We start from the raw sequence: 12033 nt of genomic DNA, 5'->3' as shown, positions 1-12033 counted from the left end.
TTAGTTGATATATTTCCCATTTTGGTTTCACAATAATCACATTGAAGAACACAAGCCCAAAATAAGAAGAGATTCTAAATGGTCAGGAAATATGTTATCATACAATCAGATTCAGGTAATTACTTAAAAATAGAAAATGATGTGAATCAGCATTATGAATAATTGGATTGTGCACTTAAGATCAAAAAGATAATATTCAAAAGGAAGCTTTCATTAGAAGGCCTTCAAGATGAAGACAGTGCTTTGTTCTATCTTCCACTAAATACACTTATGATAGAGAAGTAGTCTTTAAAAATGTTGGCTATGGCTAAACTAAGTAGAGGTTTCAAAGCCAGCACCAGTAAGTATAATCTATTTATTTTATAAGGGAAAAATAAATTTAAAGTTTCTCCTCTAGTTCAATAATTAATTTTTTATATATTTTTTGTTTTTCAATTATAGTTTATATTTAATATTACTTTGTATTAGTTTTAGATATATAGCATAGTGATTATAGAATCGTATACTTGACAAAGTGTTCACCCTGATGTTTCCAGTACCCACCTGGCACCATATACAGTATTATTGACCATATTCTATGCTGTACCCTTCATCTCTGTGACTATTTTGTAATTCTCAGTTTGTACTTCTCAATCCCTTCCCCTATCAAGTCCCCCAAACCCCCCTCCCCTTTGGCAACCATTAGTCTGTGTTGTGTATCTACGAGTCTGATTCTGTTTTGTTTGCTCATTTATATTGTTCTGTAGATTCCACATATAAGTAAAATCACATGGTAATTGTCTTTCACTGACTTACAAAAAATAATTTTTAAGATATACTAATAAAAGCAAAGCTAGGAAGGGTCAAGAAGGACGATGACTGATATCATTGACATAGGTGACATTTTGAGTTCTTAGAATAGTAATGAATAAATTCTATAGTTCCTGAATAAATCTGTAAGGTATGTCACAAGTTCTCAATGGATACGTTGGCCTCTTATATACCTGAGATCCATACAACCTTTCTGCTTTAATTCAATATCATTCTCATTTTTCACTACCTCTATGCTTTTATGAAGTTCATTCTTTCTTAATTCAAAGTCTTTTCTTCCTTCAGTGCTCTGAATTTAATATATTTCTGACTTTTTAAAAAAAATGTTATAACTTTCCCCATTGATTTCTAATTCTGATCCATACCTCTGGTATATGTGAGTCAAGGAGTTAAGGAACATTAATAAATATAGAGCCCTCAAGAAAAGATTTCATCCCCATTTTTAGATACTGTGGTAAAAATTGGCAAAGACAGTTCTTTGGACTTAGATTTCCAAAATAACAAATTATGGAGGCTTCTTAAATACATGGAATCATGAGACTACTGTCTCTCATCCAAAGTTTACATACTCATGTAGCTTTTACCCTTTTCTCTCTTTTCTATTTTCCTCTATGCTCACTACAAACAGAATATCTGAAATTATACAATAAAGGACTCTGTCTTGACTAATCTTAAAAACTAACAAACTTGTTTCCTTTTAAAGTACTATATTATTAGCATTAAAAATAAATAAATTAATTAATTAAATAAAACCTCAAAAGAGTTGTCTAAATCACTGGTAATTCTTTCACCACTTTTCCTATCTATTGCAATCTGGCTTCCACCTTTCCCTTGCTACTGCACATACTCTCTTAAAGGTCTTTTTTTTTTTTTTTTTTAAAGGCTAATGGAATGAAGTCCTGGAGAATGTAAGAAGTAATGGAAGCAAAGAGGTACAATTAAGCCATGAAAAGAGGGAAGCACTGTTAAAATGATAGGAAATGAACTGGAGAACAAAACGGAAAGAAAGACTTGGTCAAGTCTGTCTGGAGAGTATTGCCAGACAACAGTTAATGACACAGTGTTGGGAACAGTCCCAGAGAAGGATCTGATCTTTGTGGGACCCAGTAAAGTGTCTTGACTGGAATTTCATAAACAACAAAGGAGAGTCATTGTCATAGTAACTGAAAGTGTGATATACAGTACAATAAAGTATGCATACAGTAGAGGCCATGCCTTTATTGTATAATTTCAGATATTTTGTTTGTAGTGAGCATAGAGGAAAGTAGAAAAGAGAGAAAAGGGTAAAAGCTACATGAGTATGTAAACTTCGGATGAGAGACAGTAGTCTCATGATTCCATGTATTTAAGAAGCCTCCATAATTTGTTATTTTGGAAATCTAAGTCCAAAGAACTGTCTTTGCCAATTTTTACCACAGTATCTAAAAATGGGGATGAAATCTTTTCTTGAGGGCTCTATATTTATTAATGTTCCTTAACTCCTTAACTCACATATACCAAGCCAGTTTTCCTAGGAGGACTTTGTAGACATTGGCCTCACAAGTGCATCAGTATTTGTTCCTTGAAATGTCTCGTCACACTTTATTTGATGACCACCATTCTCAAATAAGACCCTCCAGGCACAGCTTTGGTTGCATCGTGTAACCAATTAAAACTTGGGAAGACGGAGGACAATTTCTTGCTGAAATAAATAACATAAGATAATTTGCTATGAAAAATAGGGATCTTCAGTAATAGTTTTTTAGTTTTGAGAAGTGGGCCACAAGAGTCAGATGTTATTTTTAAATGTTTTCATTATTGGTTAGATAGCTTGTCATAGCTTTCTTGTATATACAGAGAAGTAGTAAAAACAAAATTTAGGATATTCCAGATAGACAGCTGTAATAAAATTTCCCTCATCGGTTCATTCAGTTATGAATTGTTGTCTTGTTGGATCTTGTGTTAGTAGTCATATTATATCTCAACTAAGTCCTGAATACCCCAATTCAGTCCACTGACATAGTCTGAAAGTTGTTTAAATACAGTATATCTGCTCAGAAGCCTGTCCTCAGAGGCTATTCTCTGAATGGTTAGTATCAATCCAAGATTTTAAAGATCTCAGAAATTATTAACTGACATACCACAAAACATTATTATTACTCTTGAAAAAAACTTATTGGAATGATTCAATTAAATTAACACATTTTTAGTTTTCATAATCATTTATGTGAAAGTAAAGTTAGCTTATCTGCTCAGAAAATCTATGTAAGTTCAGAAAAAAGCAAACTTAAATGGAATAAAATATAAGGTTGCTTTATACCTAACATTGATGAATCAGAAGACAGTTTTTTTATTATTATTAAACAAAAATTATTAAGCAGGCCTCTTTTTTGCTACAGAGTTATCTTAACTGTGTTCGCCTGGAATTTCAAAACATTTAAGTTTTGTAAAGAAAAAATTTTAGATACATTCCAATTTTAGGCTGCAATAAGGAGGACCTTTGTGGCCTGGACTTATCCCTTAGATCAGCATGTCTACTGGTAATGGGCACCCATTAACTAAACCTGGTCTTGAAATTTTTTTTTCTCACATACTCCAAAATAACAAATTATGGAGGCTTCTTAAATACATGGAATCATGAAACTACTGTCTCTCATCCGAAGTTTACATACTCATGTAGCTTTTACCCTTTTCTTTCTTTTCTACTTTCCTCTATGCTCACCACAAACAGAATATCTCAAAATTAAAGTTATATTTAATTTTTAAATTATTATTTTAAGGATGTAACCTCTGTTATATTATTATAATTGCCTTTTAAAATAAAATTGCTATATCACATTCTTTAATGTATCTGATGGAATTAGAATGGCATATCAAATCTGAAAGGGATAAATTAATTGATTAAATGGATAACATACCCTAGATGGCCCTAGATTGCAACAGGGGGACATTTGGCTTTGAACCTGCATTTAAGGTTTTTCGCTAGCGAGAGCAATTTTTATCTAACTTGTGGAAATTCACATCAAAAATAAGAGAAGGTATAGGACCAAAAATAAATGTAAGTTTTATAACAAGTATATTTATTATTGTCTCTTAAATACACTATTTATAAGGAGAATCCACAATAAACTGAAGTTAAGTTAATCTAAATCTAGTAAGTGGTAGCTATATACACTATCAGAGATAACGAAGAATATCAAAGATAAAAAAGCAGAGAAATGGTCTATCAGTGACAACAAGTTGAGTCTTACACCTAAATGAAATGGCTGTGCATTATCCAGGAATCTTGTCACAAGACAAGGAAAACATGTCTCCTGTGAATCTAAACAAATAGTACAAAAAATTAATCAGAAATAAACAGAGCACTTTTGGTTGATCAGAAACAGAGCACTTTTAACTTCCTCTGCCTTAGAATCATGCAAAGTATAATTTCATGCTATAGACACAAATCAGTGAGAGTCTTGACTTTCTCCTTAATTAGGAGACTGAAAATGCTTTCATAAATCTTGAATAGTCCATTTCTAAAACTCATTGATGGATAAGGCATAGAGACTTGTCAGGACTTGTGGACAGGATAAAAGAAAGTGCTGTCATCTTCAAAATGTCTTATGTTCTTTGCTTTGCTCTACTGAAACCCTAAGTAACAATGCTTTGACAAATGCTGAGGGATAGGAGAAAAAGATTTTGCAAAACAAATACATCATCCTTGCCACCACTCAAACCTGTAACATACTGTGTATTCAGAACATGCTCACATGTGTAAAACTGCTGGTTTTAAAATTCTTTGTTACATTCACTCTAGTATTCTTAGTAGATGAATACAGTCTAGTTAGCAATCTGGTTTGGTCACTGAGAAAAGGAAACATTTTTGAAACCTCACCCAACAGTGTAGTGTGCAGACTAAAACTCACTATGCTTTCATCTCTTCATGAAACAGTCACAGTAAGCAGTATGGTGTGTCATAACAACTGCTCTGTAGTCTCTACTCTATGGCAGAAAAGGTGAAGTCAAACTTCTGATGAAATCTCAAGGCAACTGCAACCAAACATTATCTGCTAAGTTGTAGGTAGGACTGCATTATATGCAAGCTTGAATTCGTTTCACAGCCTGGGCTACTGAAGCCTACAATTAAATTCACGGTTTCTTATAAGGAAATTACATACATTTAAGAAACTATTATCTCTATGTTGAATTCCAACCTAGAGAGTTATTTGTGTAGTTGTTTTGTTTCCTATTCTGTTACTTAAAATGTTATAACCTACTTCAATGATTCAAAACTGAGAGTGACATTGGTATATATTTATATAACCACAGTTTAACAGAAGAATAACTTGAATTTCTGAATTAAGAATATAGACAGATATTAAATGCTTTTAAAAACCATACAATATAGATATAATGATTTTGTACATCGAGCATGAATATAATATAAAGATAACAGTGTTTTAATACCAAAGCCAACAGACTGACTTTTAAAGAACACAGCTATTTTAATTCAGTATAGTATACTTCACAGCTTCTATGATGTGTCTGGCACTGATTCCAAACATATCCAACAATTCGCTAGGTTTCCCACTTTGAGGGGCTCCTGACACAGCCAGCTCGTGAACAAGGATGTCAGGCTCCCCAGAGAGAGCTGCACATACAGCTTCTCCAATGCCACCTTCTCGGTAGTGCTCCTCCACCGTGATAACCCTACCGCCTGTAGCTTTCACATTGGAGATGATGGTGGCAGCATCCAGGGGTTTAATGGTAAATGGGTCAATGACACGAATAGAAATGTCTTGTTCAGAAAGATCATCAGCAGCTGCTAAGGCTTCATGCAGAGTAACTCCAGCTCCAATAACTGTGACTTTGTCATTGACGCTGTGGCGGATGACCTTGGCCTGTCCAATTTCAAAATTTTCTTGTGGACTATAAATTACTGCAGTTTCTGTTGGGTTGGTCCGAATGAAGCACATCCCTTTGGTATTGGCAGCTAGATAAACAGCGTGCTCGGTTGAGATGGCATCGCTTGGATAAAAAACGGTGCAATTGGGAATGCTTCGAAACATGGCTAGATCCTCCAAGGCTAACTGAGAGGGTCCATCTTCACCAGCGGATACCCCGCAGTGGGAGCCAATAAGATTGATATTGGTTTGAGATATGGCTCCCATTCGGATCTGATCAAATGCTCGGGTTAAAAACGTAGCAAAGGTACCAACAAAAGCAATGGTTCGACCACGTGTCGCACAGCCCAGTGCCACACTTACCATGTTTTGCTCAGCAATTAAACAATCAATAACACGGTCATGGTGTTCTTTCTTGAATATCTCAGAAAAGGTGGAGCTCTTTGTGTCGCTATCCAGGACAATAACCCTTTTGTTTGCATGGCCCAGTTTAGACAAAGCCAAATCACAGGCTTTCTGAGTAGCTAGCTTGTCACCAACTTTATAATCAGGCAGAGAGGCCATTTTTATATTCTTGATGCTGATTTGAGGTGAATCTTCAACAGGGGGTTTCGGTATGAGATTCTTGTTGGTCTGTATCTGACTCTCAATTAATTTGATGATGGCATCTTCTCTTTCCTTTGGCATTGGCTTTCCATGCCAATTTTCTTCATCTTCAACGTTTGGAATACCCCGGCCCTTGAAGGTCTTTGCAATGATGGCAGTGGGTTTGTTCTTCACTTGAGCTGCTTGCCGAAATGCTTGGCACAAGGCCTCTACATCATGGCCGTCGACTACGTACGTATTCCACCCAAAGGCTTCACAGCGTTTCTGATAGAGATCCATGCAGTGCTCGAGGGGCGCGGCGCCACTTTGTCCCAAACGGTTCACATCGAAGACTGCCACAAGATTGTCCAAATTGTGGTAAGAGGCAAAGGCCAACGCCTCCCAGACCGAGCCTTCCGAGGACTCGCCGTCCCCCAGAAGGCAGAACACCCGGTAGCTGGCCTTGTCAAAGTGCAAGCCGGTATAAGCCATTCCACACGCGGCACCTAGTCCTTGCCCGAGCGACCCGGTTGCCACATCAACAAAGGACAGTCTGGGAGTGGGGTGTCCCTCTAAATCACAGTGAATTTTCCTCAAGTTCAGCAAGTCCGATTCACTGATGTCACCCAATTCTGCCCACGCAGCATAGAGAACGGGAGCTGCGTGGCCCTTGGAGAGGATGAACCTGTCGTTGTCGGGGTGTTCCGGGTGGGCCGGCTTGTACCTCATGACATGGAAGAAGAGCACAGACATGATCTCGGCCGCGCTGCAGCACGACGTGGGGTGGCCGGAGTTGGAGGCACACGTGGCCCTGATGGAGTGGATGCGCAGGCGGTTGGCCAGGTCCCGCAGGACCTGCAGGCTGTCCGCGTCCGGCTTGGCGTCGTCGCCCATGGCCGCATTCTCCATGGTTGCAGCTGAGCAAAACGCGGGTGGAATGCCCTTTGGCCGTTTCGTCACGTGCTGCCCACATCCTGGCCCCGCCTCCCGGAGGTCAGGAGGTCAGCAACTGGCCGGGCAAGCGCGTGCCGGATTGGGTCGCGAGACTGAACTGGTTTTCAGACTCAGGTCGCACCACGTGCTTCTGAACCCTTCTGCACTGTGACTCCACCTCTTTCTCTTCACGGGGCCCATCTTCTTCCAAGCCCAGTTGAATGGATTATAAATATTTGCTTTGTTACTTGTATGTTCAGCGTTATTAAAAATATTTAAATTTCTTCATACCTTTCTTCATATTTTCGGTTCAAAAAGGGGCATTCTTATATCCAGATATTATAGAAAGCTATTTGTGAGGTTGTGCTGCTTTTATGTGCATTTATAGCGTGTCGGAGACATCATCCCTTATAGCAACAGCATTGCTAGACATCACCCAACGTCACTTTCAATCTGATCCATGTGGCAACACTATGTCAACACTCTGTCAGAGCAATTGGAAAATCTGACTTACAGATAAAAATACAATGATCAGTTTGACTAAAATTTACAGGGAGATCAAATCTAAAACCTCTCAATGGCGGAACTGCAATTTCCCCAGCATACTGTAAAATAACTGCTACTGCAAATAACTTTTAAAAAACAAAATTAATTTACGTTAGTTATAAAACAAATTTGTGCCACTGACTTCTACTGGACAAGGGTTATAGTTTGTCATAAAAAACAAAAAAACAAAAAAATACAATGACAGTATCATCTCCCATGCTGCGATGTTAAACATTTTGATTCTTGAGTAATAATTCTTAACATTGATTTCACATTAAAGTCATGATACTGAAAAAAAAATGATAAAAACCAACTAACCAACCAAACAGTAATAATACTGGGTTCCACTCCAGACAAATTGAATTTGAATCTCCAGGAGTAGAATCTGGGAAGCTATATTTTTTAAATGCAGCCATTGATTCTAATTTGTAGGTAAAGAAATTGATTCTCAGCCTTTTGGCTAAGAGCAAGTCCAATGTGTAGTCCAAGTTAATAACAGATTAGTCATCTGCAGATAGATCAGTGATTCTCAACACTGGTTATACTTTTGAATTATCTGGGGAGTTTTAAAAATCTCCTGGCTGGGATGTGCTCCAAACCAGTTAAATCAGAATTTCTGGGTGATTTGTCTGGGCACCAGTAATTTAAAAAACTTCCCAGACAATTTCATTGTTCAATCAGGTTGTAAATAACTAACTCAGGGGATTTTTGCTACTCTTTATATGTCTCTTACGTTATATATCAGAAACAATATTTTAAATATTCTTTGCTATTTAAACTAATTCTGTCATTTTCATTTTTAAGGATACATATTAGAATAAATCATAATGGTATAGGAAAAGTCTTTAAGAGATTATTTTGTATTCATTACTCCCAATACCTTTTTCAAATTAATGTTTGCTTATTTTTTTTGATAAAATAAAACTAGATTAAAATAAACTAGAGTTGGACTAGGAGTAAAGATGAAAATTAGAGAAAAAACATTCACAGTATCATAATAGCAAACTACTAGGAGCTAGCTAGAAAGCAGTTAATATTAACACAGGTAGCTTAGTATTATTTTGGTTGAGGAAAGTTCTAATAAATCAAAATAATTGGTTAACATGATAATTTTAAAATGATCTATGAGGTAGTGTTTTCATTAAAAAGATGAGGAAAATGGAGACAGTCAGACAGACTCCCGCATGCACCCGACCGGGATCCACCCTGCACGCCCACCAGGGGGCGACGCTCTGCCCACCAGGGGGCGATGCTCTGCCCCTCCGGGGGGTCGCTCTGTCGTGACCAGAGCCACTTCAGCGCCTGGGGCAGAGGCCAAGGAGCCATCCCCAGCGCCGGGGCCATCTCGGCTCCAATGGAGCCTCACTGCAGGAGGGGAAGAGAGAGACAAAGAGGAGGGAGAGGGGGAGGGGTGGAGAAGCAGACGGGCGCTTCTCCTGTGTGCCCTGGCCGGGAATCGAACCCGGGACTTCTGCACGCCAGGCCGACGCTCTACCACTGAGCTAACCGGCCAGGGCCTACCTTTGTTTTCAAGTTCCCAAATTCTTGCACTCATTTAAAGTATTGCACAAATATTTCCCAAGTTATTAAATAGAATGTTTTTTTTTTTTTAAATAAAAATACAATTCTATAGGTCAGTTTTGTTAAGAAAATAATGTGGTCTTGGGGATTAATATCCTAGGCAGTGAGTGTCAATTCTCTGTTGTTATTCTGTGAGACTGGATTTTTTATATTATAAAGGAAATAATATTTTGTAAACTATATGTAAAATACTTTAAAGTGTTCTGATATTTTTAAAGGAAAGTCTGGAAAGTTATATAAAGGTTATTGATAATATTCCTTTAAGCACTTTAGTGTTTTGGAATATAATTACAAATATGCAATTGAAAATAATTTGATAATGCAAAATTATCTAATGTCGCTGTGGACACAACTTCATCAAATAAATTGAAAACATGATACAACATTCCATAGTATTTTCCCATTTAGAAGAGGCTACCACTGACATAAGGCCAGTCAAATATTTTTAAGTCAACATGCCACAAATTTTGGTATCTTGGAAAAAAGCCCATTATTCATTTTAGAGATAATTTTGAAAGACAATCAAAAGTTTTCTGTAAGTAGGAGGAAATTATTCATTTTTTAATTTCTGGTTTATCTGCATGAAGGAGGAACTGGCAAACTCAAGTGCCTACTGGGCTGGAGAAGTACCATGAGTATATGAATGTCAGATATTATATAAGAGGGTTGGAGAGACCTGTGACAAACTGAAGGATACAAGCCCACCTTAAGGCATTCAAAACTGAAAACATTGTGAACACTTTATTTTGAAAACAAACACAAAACTCAAAAAACCAAACATAAAACAAAACATATCTTCAAGCTGCTAGTGTTGATTCTCGATTCAAAATCTGTTAAAAATACATGCTTTGTTTTATCGTTAACTTTATGCTAATTTTTCTAATAGTACAGAAAAGTGTTTAATGTAGTTCGTACTTCAAGTAGAAATTAAACTTAGCAGCATCATTAATACAAATAGCGTTGGAGGGAAAAGAAATATAAATTGCAGGAATTGGTAAGTGCAATTTCTACTTGGTTTTAGCAAAGAAAACAACACATATAATGATTACTCAGAAGGTCTATACTGATTTGTGAAAATATGTATATATTTGCTTTATGAGGGTGAGTTATATTTAGAGGTTGGGAACACAGAAGTTTATGTATATTTTATCTGAACTGTAGAGTTTTGTTAAAGTTTTATAAAAGAAAGATAAAAATGCTGAGGTTTTTTTTTTATTATTTATTTATTTTATCTTGCATGTTTTGAATTTGGTTGGTTTAGTAAGCCAAGTTTGGAGCAAGCCAGGGTAAAATTGTTGTGTAAGACAATAGGTTTCTTGGGAGGAGGAGTGTATTCTTGCAAGGTCTGGGAACAGTATTCTAAATAGACCTATTAGGTCAAGTTGTACTGTTGTCTTCTAGATAATTTGAAATATCTTATCAGTTTGTTTCCTATTCATTACTTTAAAAAAATGTAATTTCCCACCAAAGCAGTTGGTTTTTCATTTTTTTCTTTTTCTTTTTTTTTTTTTTTTTTTTTTTACAGAGACAGAGAGAGTCAGAGAGAAGAATAGATAGGGACAGACTGACAGGAACAAAGAGAGAGATGAGAAGCATCAATCATCAGTTTTTCATTGCAACACCTTAGTTGTTCATTGATTGCTCTCTCATATGTGCCTTGACCGTGGGCCTTTAGCAGACCGAGTAACCCCTTGCTCAAGCCAGCAACCTCGGGTCCAAGCTGGTGAGCTTTGCTCAAACCAGATGAGCCCGCGCTCAAGCTGGTGACCTCGGGGTCTCGAATATGCGTCCTCCGCATCCCAGTCCGATGCTCTATCCACTGCGCCATCGCCTGGTCAGGCACAGTTGGTTTTTCTATTTCTTGAAATTTTACCAGTTTTTCCATGATATATTTGGAGTTATATTACTAAGCACACATATATTTAAAATAGAAACTTTTTATCATTATGGGATAATATTTTCTATCTACCATAGTATTTCTTAACCTAGTCTATTTTGTTTAACAATAATGGATCTATACTAGCATTCTTTTCATTATTAGCATTTGCTTGTCATACCTCTCACCTCTTTAATTTTTAATTTTTCTGTTTCCTCATATTTAACATGTCTTTTATAAACAGGACATAGGTGTATGTTTTAAACCCAATACGGTGTGTTAATATTTTTAATTAGGGCACTTATCCACAATTCTTGTCACATGGATTTAAATTTATCATCCTATTTTTGTTTTCTTTCCCTACAGTCCTGTTCCTTTTTTTTCTTTGCTTTGAACTTGTTTTTTAATTATTCCTTTTATTTTTTCTACTTGTTTGTATCCTATTCAAAGTTACTAATACTGTTTCTATACTTTTAATGGTCACCCTAAAAATTAAGCATTAGTTCTTATTGTATCAATATCCAATGTTCACAGATACTTAAACCTTATACACAAACACATCTCTGTGTATTTGTTAAAGCACAGGAAAACATTTCTAAAGATGTGTTCAAACTATCTATAGTAGTTACTGGTAGCGGGGTGTTGGATGGAGGGCGGGGGGGATTCAACTGGCATTTGTGAGCAGCCCTCCCGGGAGGGGCAGCCTGTGCGGGGATCGGTGCGCCACAGGAGAGCCCCGCCGGCTCTGCAGCTGTGCACCTGGACAGGGGCGCCACGGGGCCTGCAGCGCCCGCAAGCGGCGCGGGGCCAAGGCCACTTCCTGCACGAAGTACC

General features: G+C 37.1%; 1 protein-coding gene across 2 annotated transcripts; it reads right to left on the bottom strand.

The window, feature by feature from the left end:
• Nucleotides 1–5279: 5279 nt before the first annotated feature.
• TKTL2 (transketolase like 2) lies at nucleotides 5280–7160 on the bottom strand. Of its 2 annotated transcripts, XM_066360930.1 has the most exons (2): nucleotides 6933–7160; nucleotides 5280–6818 (listed from the first exon to the last, which is right to left on the bottom strand). In XM_066360930.1, the coding sequence occupies exons 1-2, from the start codon at nucleotides 7155–7157 to the stop codon at nucleotides 5280–5282; spliced, it is 1764 nt and encodes a 587-aa protein (XP_066217027.1). In that variant the 5' UTR covers nucleotides 7158–7160. The 2 variants fall into 2 exon arrangements, with proteins under 2 accessions (XP_066217027.1, XP_066217026.1); XM_066360929.1 differs by having other exon boundaries at nucleotides 5280–7157.
• Nucleotides 7161–12033: the final 4873 nt, after the last annotated feature.

This window comes from Saccopteryx leptura, chromosome 1 (genome assembly GCF_036850995.1).
Source record: "Saccopteryx leptura isolate mSacLep1 chromosome 1, mSacLep1_pri_phased_curated, whole genome shotgun sequence".
Taxonomy (NCBI): domain Eukaryota; kingdom Metazoa; phylum Chordata; class Mammalia; order Chiroptera; family Emballonuridae; genus Saccopteryx; species Saccopteryx leptura.
The sequence above is the reverse complement of the archived record's forward strand: the minus strand, read 5'-3'. Positions and strand labels throughout refer to the sequence as shown.